Below are 13,763 nucleotides of genomic sequence, written 5' to 3'. Positions count from 1 at the left end.
TTAGTGGTTTTGATACACGAGACCGGGTTATAGTGATGGGTGATTTGAATGCAAAGGTGAGTAATGTGGCAGTTGAGGGAATAATTGGTATACATGGGGTGTTCAGTGTTGTAAATGGAAATGGTGAAGAGCTTATAGATTTATGTGCTGAAAAAGGACTGATGATTGGGAATACCTGGTTTAAAAAGCGAGATATACATAAGTATACTTATTTAAGTAGGAGAGATGGCCAGAGAGCGTTACTGGATTACGTGTTAATTGACAGGCGCGCGAAAGAGAGACTTTTGGATGTTAATGTGCTGAGAGGTGCAAATGGAGGGATGTCTGATCATTATCTTGTGGAGGCTAAGGTGAAGATTTGTATGGGTTTTCAGAAAAGAAGAGTGAATGTTGGGGTGAAGAGGGTGGTGAGAGTAAGTGAGCTTGGGAAGGTCACTTGTGTGAGGAAGTACCAGGAGAGACTGAGTACAGAATGGAAAAAGGTGAGAATAATGGAAGTAAGGGGAGTGGAGGAGGAATGGGATGTATTTAGGGAATCAGTGATGGATTGCGCAGAAGATGCTTGTGGCATGAGAAGAGTGGCAGGTGTGTTGATTAGAAAGGGTAGTGAGTGGTGGGATGAAGAAGTAAGATTATTAGTGAAAGAGAAGAGAGAGGCATTTGGACGATTTTTGCAGGGAAAAAATGCAATTGAGTGGGAGATGTATAAAAGAAAGAGACAGGAGGTCAAGAGAAAGGTGCAAGAGGTGAAAAAGAGGGCAAATGAGACTTGGGGTGAGAGAGTATCATTAAATTTTAGGGAGAATAAAAAGATGTTCTGGAAGGAGGTAAATAAAGTGCGTAAGACAAGGGAGCAAATGGGAACTTCAGTGAAGGGCGCAAATGGGGAGGTGATAACAAGTAGTGGTGATGTGAGAAGGAGATGGAGTGAGTATTTTGAAGGTTTGTTGAATGTGTTTGATGATAGAGTGGCAGATATAGGGTGTTTTGGTCGAGGTGGTGTGCAAAGTGAGAAGGTTATGGAAAATGATTTGGTTAACAGAGAAGAGGTAATAAAAGCTTTGCGGAAGATGAAAGCCGGCAAGGCAGCAGGTTTGGATGGTATTGCAGTGGAATTTATTAAAAAAGGGGGTGACTGTATTGTTGACTGGTTGGTAAGGCTATTTAATGTATGTATGACTCATGTTGAGGTGCCTGAGGATTGGCGGAATGCGTGCATAGTGCCATTGTACAAAGGCAAAGGGGATAAGAGTGAGTGCTCAAATTACAGAGGTATAAGTTTGTTGAGTATTCCTGGTAAATTATATGGGAGGGTATTGATTGAGAGGGTGAATGCATGTACAGAGCATCAGATTGGGGAAGAGCAGTGTGGTTTCAGAAGTGGTAGAGGATGTGTGGATCAGGTGCTTGCTTTGAAGAATGTATGTGAGAAATACTTAGAAAAGCAAATGGATTTGTATGTAGCATTTATGGATCTGGAGAAGGCATATGATAGAGTTGATAGAGAAGCTCTGTGGAAGGTATTAAGAATATATGGTGTGGGAGGCAAGTTGTTAGAGGCAGTGAAAAGTTTTTATCGAGGATGTAAGGCATGTGTACGTGTAGGAAGAGAGGAAAGTGATTGGTTCTCAGTGAATGTAGGTTTGCGGCAGGGGTGTGTGATGTCTCCATGGTTGTTTAATTTGTTTATGGATGGGGTTGTTAGGGAGGTGAATGCAAGAGTTTTGGAAAGAGGGGCAAGTATGAAGTCTGTTGGGGATGAGAGCTTGGGAAGAGAGTCAGTTGTTGTTTACTGATGATACAGCGGTGATGGCTGACTCGAGTGAGAAACTGCAGAAGCTGGTGACTGAGTATGGTAAAGTGTGTGAAAGAAGAAAGCTGAGAGTAAATGTGAATAAGAGCAAGGTTATTAGGTACGGTATGGTTGAGGGACAAGCCAGTTGGGAGGTATGTTTAAATGGAGAAAAACTGGAGGAAGTGAAGTGTTTTGGATATCTGGGAGTGGATTTGGCAGCGGATTCACCCATGGAAGCGGAAGTGAATCATAGGGTGGGAGAGGGGCGAAAGTTCTGGAAGCGTTGGAAAATGTGTGGAAGTTGAGAACGTTATCTTGGAAAGCAAAAATTGGTATGTTTGAAGGATTAGTGGTTCCACAATGTTGTATGGTTGCGAGACATGGGCTATAGGTAGAGTTGTGCTCAGGAGGGTGGATGTGCTGGAAATGAGATGTTTGAGGACAATATGTGGTGTAAGGTGGTTTGATCGAGTAAGTAATGAAAGGGTAAGAGAGATGTGTGGTGATTAAAAAGAATGTTGTTGAGAGAGCAGAAGAGAGTTTTTTGAAATGGTTTGGCCACATGGAGTGAATGAGTGAGGGAAGATTGACAAAGAGGATGTATGTGTTAGAGGTGGAGGGAACTAGGAGAAGTGGGAGACCAAACTGGAGGTGGAAGGATAGAATGAAAAAGATTTTGAGTAATCGGGGCCTGAACATGCAGGAGGGTGAAAGGTGTGGAAGGAATAGAGTGAATTGGAACGATGTCGTATACCGGGGTCGACGTGCTGTCAATGGATTGAACCAGCTCATGTGAAGCGTCTGGGGTAATCCATGGAGAGTTTTGTGGGGCCTGGATGTGGAAATGGGGCTGTGATTCGGTGCATTATACATGACACCTAGAGAATGATTGTGAACCAATGGGGCCCTTGTTGTCTTTTCCTAGCGCTACCTCGCGCACATTTGTGGGGAGGGGGTTGTCATTTCATGTGTGGCTGGGTGGGGACGGGAATGAATAAGGGCAGACAGTATGAATTATGTAGATGTGTATATATGTATATGTCTGTGTGTATACATATGTATACGTTGCGATGTATGGGTATGTATATGTGCTGAGTGTGGACGTGTATGTATATACATATGCATGTTGGTGGGTTGGGCCATTCTTTCGTCTTTCCCCTTACGCTACCTCGATAACGCGGGAGACAGCGACAAAGTATAACAAATATTTCTCTTCTACAGACACACTTTGGTTGTTCCCTCGCTACAGTTCCTGCAAGCGTTCACAGACACACTCATCGGAAAGAAGACAGAACACATCGTGGGAGTAGTGAAGGTAAAGTGGAAATTTTAATCCTGATGACTAGGGAATGTGATATATATATATATATATATATATATATATATATATATATATATATATATATATATATATATATATATATATATATATATATATATATATATATATATATATATATATATATCACATTCCCTAGTCATCAGGATTAAAATTTCCACTTATTTTCCTCATATTTATTTACTTGCTTGTTTTCGTTTTGTCAGTATTGCATGTAATCCTCCCTCGTTGTTGATGGTCTTCTCTGCACAGCAGTTTTCCTAGCTTTCCAGATGCTATATCACCTCCGAGCACATGATGTTATGTGATAATACTCGAGGTGTTCGATTCGGCTTTGGCTTTAACGTGTAACCTGAGAATACATCTGATCTGGCAGCATCACACGCTCTTACCCATAGTGTGGGGCGTGAACAGGATGTGGGTGCCGAAGGCCACGAATCAACTGCATTACTGAGCGTTGCAAAATTATAGCATCGAGGAGAGAGGGATCCTCTGCATAAACCAACTCAATTCATATAATTGCCACAATTAGTATCGAGGAGTGGTAGCTGTACATGAACCAGCTGTACTATAGCTTATGATCTATCCCACAGTCTGGCACCAAGGGGGAGTGGGTGCTGTACATGAACCAGCTGTACTGGGGTCCGGGAGTGAGGCGTATCAACACCTGGTACCACCACAGGTTCACCCGCCAGTTAGACCTCTTCCCTGACAAACTGTCTGACTTTCATGGTACTGTGCTTAAGGTAAGTAGACACTAATTGCACCAGAGCTCAGATCTAAGTCATAATCAAAATAATCTAAAGGCTTTGTTAGTGTGACTGATCCAGAGTTGCCTTGGCCAGGAGAAATTAAGCATGGCTGTATTTACGAAGAAAAACTGAGGATATATAAAGAACTAGAAATTTCATCATTATCAATCAGTGTTTCCATCCCTTCCATCAAAAGTGCGAGACATCCACAAAGGTCTTATCAAATGGCACACCAGCTCTGTCTTTACCTCTCTCACTGACAGGTGCATAACCAATGGCAATCATCCACTTCTCGTACTATACTTTCATGTTCACTAACGTCCATATTGAACTTTATATATCACTTAAGTGGTTTTAGGAAATAAGGAAGTGACATGTGGTGGAAAGAAATGGTAAATGTGGGTAAGCTAAGGAAAGAAGCCTGTGTGCAGATAGGCCAAGTGGTTAAAAAGAAACAAAAAATTTGTCGAATGTAAGGGTTAATGAAACAAATGAATTAGGGTAGGAATGGAAGGGGTTGCGGAAAGCTGTATAGGTAGAGTGTAGGTGTACGAGAAAAGTGTGAATTATGGGATCGGGAAGGTACGTTGTTAATGAAAGGGAAAAGAGATGTATATGGGAGGTGTTATGCAAGGATGGAGTGCAAGTGATTCGGAGGTGTACCAGAGAAAGCGGAAGGAGGTCAAGAGATGGTTAAGGAAACTATGGAGGGCAAATGAAAGATGGGATGAGAGTACATCTATAAACTTTAGGGAGAATAAGAAAATGTTTGGAAGGGGATGAATGATATGAAGAACTAGAAAGCAAGTAGAGAAAATGCGTGGAGCAGATTGGGAAGTGGTAGAAAGCAAAGGAGAGGTGAAAGGGAAATGAAATGAGTATCTTTAAGGACTGTTGAATGTATTAGAGAACAGGATGGCAAGACTTATCTTTAACAACATTTTTTCCACTGTAACATGCCTCGATACATGTTACTGACTAGCAGTGTAGTGATGAAGGTGAGTGTTCTGGTCGGAAGGGTAAACCACCTAGTGAAAATGTATTCCTTCATCCCCAGGTGTCAACGTTCCACTTTCCACCGTGCAGCTTCCTCCACGGGGCAGAGAATGGCACGGTGGTTCTCTTCTATGGCACGGATGTTGAGACAGTCAAGGCCGTCGCTCGTGCTCTCAACATCGCGCTTGAGTTTGTGGGGACACCTAACGGTACCTTAAATCTAGCACAGTTCTGTCCTTCATTTTCTGTTATTCATTTGTCAGACAATTTTGTCGTGAAAATATTATATATACATATATATATATATATATATATATATATATATATATATATATTTTTTTTTTTTTTTTTTTTTTTTTTTATACTTTGTCGCTGTCTCCCGCGTTTGCGAGGTAGCGCAAGGAAACAGACGAAAGAAATGGCCCAAACCCCCCCCCCCATACACATGTACATACACACGTCCACACACGCAAATATACATACCTACACAGCTTTCCATGGTTTACCCCAGACGCTTCACATGCCTTGAAACAAACGTTCCAAAAAGCTTGGAAATAGAGGAACTTCAAAATGAAAACAAAGCTTCTGGAAGGTTGGGCAAGTAATCTTTTTTCGACAGATGGTTTTTAGAAAATCAGTTGTTTGATCTGCCAAACCTGTGTTGCTTAACTGTGGTATATAACCAGCAAAGATACTATGAAACAAAACCGTGAATTTACAGGTGATCAGAGGACGTTAGAAACATGTTCTTTGGGTTACGAAGCCATGGTCGCTAAAATCATTTAGTTAAAACTGTGTCAAAGGTGAGGAATGAAGTTGTGCACCAGAAATCAAAATATATATATATATATATATATATATATATATATATATATATATATATATATATATATATATATATATATATATATATATATATATATATATATCTTTCTTTCTTTTCTTTTTTTCAAACTATTCGCCATTTCCCGCATTAGCGAGGTAGCGTTAAGAACAGAGGACTGGGCCTTTGAGGGAATATCCTCACCTGGCCCCCTTCTCTGTTCCTTCTTTTGGAAAATTAAAAAAAAAAACGAGAGGGGAGGATTTCCAGCCACCCGCTCCCTCCCCTTTTAGTCGCCTTCTACGACACGCAGGGAATACGTGGGAAGTATTCTTTCTCCCCTATCCCCAGGGATAATATATATATATATATATATATATATATATATATATATATATATATATATATATATATATATATATATATAAATCTACAATCTCTTCACCATTTCCATTTATAACACTGAACACCCCATGTGAACCAGTCATACCCTAAACTGCCACATTACTCATCTCTGCATTCAAATCACCCATCCCTTTAACCCGGTCTCGTGCATCAAAGCTGCTTAAGACACTCACTCAACTGCTCCCAAAACACTTCTCATGTCCAGGTGCATTGGCACACATAATGATCCATCTTTCTCCATACACTTTTAGTTTTACCCATATCAATCTAGAGCGTACGTTCTTACAGCTCTATCACGTACTCCCACAACTCCTGCTTCAGGAGTAGTGCTACTTCTTCCTTTGATATTGTCCACTCAAAAATCTCTGACTTTACCCCCAAGACAACTCTTCCCCTATACCCTTGAGCTTCGTTTCACTCGGAGCCAAAACATCCAGGTTCCTTTCGTCAAACATACTAACAATCTCTTATTTTTCTCATCTTGGGTAGGCATATTAGAAAAGGTAGTGAGTGGTGAGACGAAGAAGTAAGATTCTCAGTGAAAAAGAAGAGAGATGTGTTTGGGCTATCTTTTCAGGAAGTAGTGCAAATGACTGGGAGATGTATAAAAGAAAGAGACAGGAGGTCAAGAGAAAGGTGCAAGAGGTGAAAAAGAAGGCAAATGAGAGTTGGGTTGAGAGAGTATCATTCAATTTTTGAGAAGATAAAAAAAGGTTTCGAAGAAGGTAAATGAATTACGTAAGACAATGGGAACATCGGTGAAAGGGGTTAATGGGGAGGTGATAACAAGTAGTGGTGATGTGAGAAGGAGATGGAGGGAGTATTTTGAAGGTTTGTTGAATGTGTTAGATGATAGAGTGGCAGATATAGGGTGTTTTGGTCGAGGTGGTGTGCGAAGTGTGAGGGTTAGGGAGAACGATTTGGTAAACGGAGAAGACGTAGAAAAGGCTTTGCGGAAGGTAAAAGCCGGCAAGGCACCGGGTTTGGATGGTATTACGGAGAAATTTATCAAAAAAAGAGGTGAATATGTTGTTGACTGGTTTGTAAGGATATTCAATGTATGTATGATTCATGGTGAGGTACCTGAGGATTGGCGGAATGCATGCATAGCGTCATTGTACAAAGGCAAAGGGAATAATGGTGAGTGCTGAAATTACTGTGGTATAAGTTTTTTGAATATTCCTGTGAAATTATATGGGAGGGTATTGATTAAGAGGGTGAAAGCATGTACAGAACATCAGAATGGGAAGAGCAATGTGGTTTCAGAAGTGATAGAGGACGTGTGGATCAGGTGTTTGCTTTGAAGAATGTATGTGAGAAATAATTAGAAAAGCAAATGGATTAGTATGTATTATTTATGAATCTGGAGAAGGCATATGATAGAGTTGATAGAGATGCTGTGTGGAAGGTATTAACAATATATGGTGTGGGAGGTAAGTTGCTAGAAACAGTGGAAAGGTTTTATCAAGGATGTAAGGCATGTGCACGGATAGGAAGAGAGGAAAGTGATTGGTTCTCAGTGAATGTCGGTTTTCGACATGGGTGCGTGATGTCTCCATTGTTTTTAAATTTGTTTCTGGATGGGGTTGTTAGGTAGGTTAATGCAAGAGTTTTGGAAAGAGGGGCACGTATGCAGTCTGTTGTGGATGAGAGGGCTTTTGAAGTGAGTCAGATGTTGTTCACTGATGATACAGCGCTGGTGGTTGATTTGGGTGAGAAACTGCAGAAGCTGGTGATTGAGTTTGGTAAAGTGTGAGAAATAAGAAAGCTGGGAGTAAATGTGAATAAGAGCAAGGTTATTAGGTTCAGTAGAGTTGAAAGACAAGTAGACTGGGAGGTAAGTTTAAATGGAGAAAATCTGGAGAAGTGAAGTGTTTTAGATATCAGGGAGTGGATTTAGCAGCGGATGGAACAACGGAAGCAGAAGTTAGTCACAGGTTGGGAGAAGGGGTGATGTTTCTGTGAGCGTTGAAGAATGTGTGGAATGCGAGAACGGTATCTCGATGAACAAAATGGTATGTTTGAAGGAATAGTGGCTCCAACAATGTTATATGGTTGCGAGGCGTGGGCTACAGGAAAGATTGTGTGGAGGAGGGTGGATATGTTGGAAACGAGATTTTTGAGGACAATTTTTGGAGTGAGGTGGTTTGATCGAGTAATTTATGAAAGGGTAAGAGAGATGAGTGGTAACAAAAAGAGTGTGGTTGAGAGAGCAGAAGAGGGTTTAATGTAATAGTTTGTTCACATGGAGAGAACGAGTGAGGAAAGTTTAACAAAGAGATATATGTTTCAGAGGTCGAGGGACGAGAAGTGGAAGACCAAATTGGAGGTGGGAAGATAGAGTGAAAAAGTTTTAGAGCAATCGGGGCCTGAACATATAGGAGTGTGAAAGGCGTGGAAGGAATAGAATGAATTGGGACGATGTGGTACATCGGGGTCAATTTGCTGTCAGTGGATTAAACCAGGGCATGTGAAGTGTCTAGGGTAAACCTTGGAAAGTTTTGTGGAGCCTGGATGTGGAAAGGGAGCTGTGGTTTCGGTGGATTACACGTAATAGCTAGAGACTGATTGTGAACGGATGTGGCTTTGTTGTCTTTTCCTAGCGCTACCTCACGCACGCCCTGGGGGATGGGGTGCCATTTCACGTGTGACGGGGTGGCGATAGGAATAGATGAAGGCAGCAAGCATGAATATTTTACCGTGTTTATATGTATATGTCTGTGTATATATGTGTATGCATACTTTGAAATATATAGGTATGTATAAATGCGAGTGTGGGCATGTATGTTTATACATGTGTAAGTGGGTGGGTTGGGCCATTCTTTGGTTTGTTTCCTTGCACTACATCGCTAACGCGGGGGACAGCGACAAAGTATGATAGTGATAAAAAGAAATATATGAATCTGTTAATTTCTATAATCTATTCTGAAACGTTTGTTCTGAATACACCTTTGCTGCCATGGCTTGTTGCATCAGGGTGTTTTACTGTTATGTTATATAAATGTTGGCTGCTGAGAATGAATCATATATATTGAGGCTCAGCATCCACCTTCTGTTTTCTGATATATTTATATCTTGATGTGAGAGAAAAGCCAGGGCTAAAATCTAAATCTGTGTAGTGTCTTGCCAGAATGAAAGTCTTTTTCAGTATTTTCTATTGTTGGATCTTATGCTACCAAATACATTCCAATAACTGGTTTTGAATTAGTTTTTCTATCAAACTCTCGTGGTATATGGCATATGAATGTATCTATTTTAATGGCATCTCCACCTCCAGCAGTCTCTTCTAAGCCTGAATAGTGGCACCTCAACAAAGCTGACTGGAATAACTTACGTAGCTTCTTTTCTGTTTTGTGCAAATAACTTGTCTTGTGTGGTGATGCTAATGTCTCCGTCAAACGCATAGCAGAGTCTATTCTTGCAGGAATGGAAACATTTATCCTCTCTTCCTCCAAGACAACCTCTTCATCCAATCAACTGTTCAACTATTCCTGTTCTGGGGCCATTTAGGCCAGGGATCAGACATATCAGACTTGGAAAAACTTTCCTTCCTTCGAATTCCATTCGGCTTATATCACTTCCCCAGAAGCTGCAAGCACATTATCCGTCAGGCAATGTGTTCCTTTATTCTAAGGAAGTGTGATAACCTCTCCTCTTCATCCAGTGGTAAATTTTTCTGGTGTCTAGCTAAGAGCATCGCGCAACTACTGTCGTCCTACCTTCCCTTCACTTTTCCGTTCTGATGGTGCTATAGGTGTTTCCCCCGTAAACAAAGCAACTCTCTTTGGTTCCTGTTTCTCTTCTAACTCCAACTTGGATGAATCTAACATTCCTTGACTCCCTGATGCTCCTCTTATTAATACTATGATCCTTCCCGTAATCTTTCTTCGGACTGTCCGAAAAGCGCTTCTTTATTTGGACGTAAGCAAGGCTTACGGTCCTGATGGTATCCATACCCTTGTACCGAAAAAGTGTGCATCTGAAATTGCAACTGTGCTTGCTCGTTCGTTTAAAAAAAAAGAACTTTGCCTTCCCCTTGGAAGTATGAATTGATATATCCCATCCCTATAAAAGGGTGACCGTTATGACCCCTCTCATTATCGTCCTTTGTTTTTTATTTCTACCATTAACAAAGTCTTTGAATCCCTCCTGAATTCCCTTATCATTAAACGCCTCGAAAATCACAATCTTCTCGCTAATCACCAATATGGCTTCAGTAAGAGGAGCTCAACTTGTTATATTCTTTCCTATTTTTTACATTTATTATACTTTGTCGCTGTCTCCCGCGTTAGCGAGGTAGCGCAAGGAAGCAGATGAAAGAAATGGCCTAACCCACCCACATACACATGTATATACATACACGTCCACACACAGCACATATACATACCTATACATCTCAACGTATACATATATATACACACACAGACACATACATATATACACATGTGCATGATTCCGAATGTCTGCCCTAATTCATTCCCGTCGCCTCCCCGCCACACATAAAATGACAACCCCCTCCCCCACATGTGCGCGAGGTAGCGCTAGGAAAAGGCAACAAAGGCCACATTCGTTCACACTCAGTCTCTAGCTGTCATGTTTAATGCACCGAAACCACGGTTCCCTTTCCAGATCCAGGCCCCAAAAAACTTCCCATGGTTTACCCCAGAAGCTTCTCATGCCCTGGTTCAATCCATTGACAACACTTCGACCCCGGTATATCACATCGTTCTAATTCACTTTATTCCTTGCCCGCCTTTCATCCTCCTGCATGTTCAGGGCCTGATCACTCAAAATCTTTTTCACTCCATCTTTCCACCTCCAATTTGGTCTCCCACTTCTCCTTGTTCCCTCCACCTCTGACATATATATCCTCTTGGTCAATCTTTCCTCACTCATTCTCTCCATGTGACAAAACCATTTCAAAACACCCTCTTCTGCTCTCTCAACCACTCTCCTTTTATTACCACACATCTCTCTTACCCTTTCATTACTTACTCGATCAAACCACCTCACACCACATATTGTCCTCAAACATCTCATTTTTAGCATATCCACCCTCCTCAGCACAATTCTATCTATAGCCCACGCCTCGCAACCATATAACATTGTTGGAACCATTATTCCTTCAAACATACCAATTTTTGCTTTCCGAGATAAAGTTCTCGACTTCCACACATTTTTCAACGCTCCCAGAACTCTCGCCCCTTCCCCCACCCTATGATTAACTTCCGCTTCCATGGTCCCATCCACTGCCAAATCCACTCCCAGATATCTAAAAACACTTCTTTCCTATCTTACTAATTTCTGGTCATCATCCCTGAATATTCTGGGAAGTTATACATAGATGTCCTTGACATATCTAAGGCTTTTGACAGGGTGTGATATCGATGTCTCATCTTTAAGCTCCCTCTTTTAGGCTTTCCTCCCTCAATTTTCTCCTTCATATTTAGCTTCCTCTCTGGTCGATCTGTCTCTGTGGTTGTGGATGGATTATCCTCTTTCCTTTCCCCATCAACAGCGGTGTCCCGCAAGGCTCCCTCCTGTTCCAAGCTCTTATTCTCTTTTTTTTTAAACGATATCCTCTCCTTCGCAGAAAATCCAATGCACTCATACGCTGACGACTTAATACTGCATTTATCCGAATACCTTTGATTCTATTCCCTCTTCTCTCACTCGATTTGCATCTCGTCTTGATACAGCCTCCTCAAATATACTTAGACTTGAACAGGGTATCTCAGTGTGTTACTCGATTTTTTTTTCAAAGTTTAATGCTTCCAAAAACGAGTTTCCACCCATCTCTGTCGAAAACTCCCACAACTATCGTCTTTCCTTTGACGGCTTTGTAATTCCAGCTCTTGAGTCAGTGAACATACCTGGCATTACTGTAACATCCACTCTTTCTTGGAAACCCCATAATACAGGAATAGTTAAGTCTGCCTCTAAGAAACGGGGTGTCCTGTTTAGATGTCGAAAATTTTCTTCTGAATAACTGCTCCTTTTATACAAGGGATTGATTTGTCCTTGTATTTAGTGCTGCTCTCATATTTGGGGTGGCTTTAGCTCTGCATCCTTACTTGAAAGAGTTGACTCCAAAACGGTTCACCTTATAAACTGTTCCTGGCTAACTTCCAAACATGATCCCTTTGTTCTGCGCCGCAATGTTGGTTCACTTTCCCTCTCCCATAGGTATTACTTTGGTTTTTGCTCCCGAGAACTGGCTGCTTGTGTGCCCTCGCCACTAGCTAGACCACACAATACTCGACAAGTTACTGCATCATATGGTTATCTTGTGGCTATTAGTAACTCAAGGATGGGCCGTTTTGATGCCTACCTCTTTCCCTACACGTTGAAGCTTTGGAACTTTCTACCTACTCATGTCCTTCCCAATAACTATGGCATAGCACATTTCAAAAGGGAGGCTTTTTCACTCTCTGAAAGATTCGTAGATACCATCCTTTGTCTTTTCTTTTTCCGTTTTATAATTACCATAGGGGCCCATGATTTAAGTAAAACCCCTTAACAAAGACATTAATGACCAAACTAAGCTAGAGGACTGCCAAACATGCTTTGACTACTCACTTTCCTCTAGGCTAAGGAAAGGCTAATAGCCTTTTTACATTTTATGACTAAATATAATGACATACGTCTATATGATATAATAACTGAATATGCGTAAGCGCGCATTCACTGGATGTGGACTTTTGTCTGTCAGTGGAACCTTTAACATAAAAAGGAAACAAGGAAAGATCTGATACCTTCATGTAATCACTTTACACATGTCAATATCAAATGTTTTCTCTGTATTACAATGACATTAAATGAGCAGAAGATTAACGAATATCTTAACCTTTCAGGTGAGACTTGGGGTGAGCAATATGAGAATGGATCATGGTATGGACTGATGGGACAACTAGAGAGACATGAAGTTGATATAGGACTTGCCAACCTATTTGTTAGCAAACATTGGTTGCAAGTTATAGACCTGACTGCTCCTTACAGAACTGAGGTAATATAAGGTCGAGAAAAGGAAATTGTTGTCTTACTGAATGAAAAATCAATTGATTTACCCAGGAGTACGTTTTATGGAGTCTTACTAAGCTAACCTACTGAGCAGGAAGTTATTGTATATTGAATACCAACTGGATATTTTGCTCTCATTGATGATTACTTCATCTTCAGGTGAAAAGCTGTTGTAATTCAGTTAGGTTTAAAGTGTTACGAACATATGTGTGCGTGTGATCACATGTTCGTGTATATAACGTGTGTGTGTCCTTGTGTATGGCGTTGTTGTTATTTCTTATCAGGACGAGGATTAAGGTCTTCCTCTGAGACTGGCTCAGACCTCACTTCCCACCAAACGGTAGGCTTAATAATTCTGTTTTGAAGCCAGAGGGCGACCTGTCCTTGAACACCCGTACCCTTATCAGAGGCGTGAGATTAAGTTGTCAGTCAGCTACGGGGTATGTCATCCCGTACATCATCGCCGCTGTCGTAAACAAGAGAACAAAGGAGGTTGAACTCTACACAAGATGTGGGACGAGCTTAGGATCCTCCAGCCAATGACAATTGGATCTTAGGCCCATAGCCAATCAAGGGCAACATTGTAGTAACAGGGCGGACGCTCGTTCTTACTTGTGATAAATACCCCTGACA

The 13,763-nt window shown here is 41.2% G+C and overlaps 1 protein-coding gene across 1 annotated transcript in view; it reads left to right on the top strand.

Annotated features, from left to right (window-relative positions):
• LOC139748782 (ionotropic receptor 21a-like) overlaps positions 1-13,763 on the top strand; it is a 61,339-nt gene that overhangs the window by 10,333 nt on the left and 37,243 nt on the right. The window contains exons 3-6 of the mRNA XM_071662217.1: positions 3,017-3,110; positions 3,728-3,880; positions 4,944-5,091; positions 12,965-13,116. Coding sequence (XP_071518318.1) covers positions 3,017-3,110; positions 3,728-3,880; positions 4,944-5,091; positions 12,965-13,116 — 547 coding nt within the window. The remainder of the gene's footprint in view (positions 1-3,016; positions 3,111-3,727; positions 3,881-4,943; positions 5,092-12,964; positions 13,117-13,763) is intronic.

The sequence above is a fragment of the Panulirus ornatus genome, chromosome 5 (genome assembly GCF_036320965.1).
Source record: "Panulirus ornatus isolate Po-2019 chromosome 5, ASM3632096v1, whole genome shotgun sequence".
NCBI lineage: Eukaryota > Metazoa > Arthropoda > Malacostraca > Decapoda > Palinuridae > Panulirus > Panulirus ornatus.
This window is presented reverse-complemented; position numbering and strand designations above follow the sequence as displayed.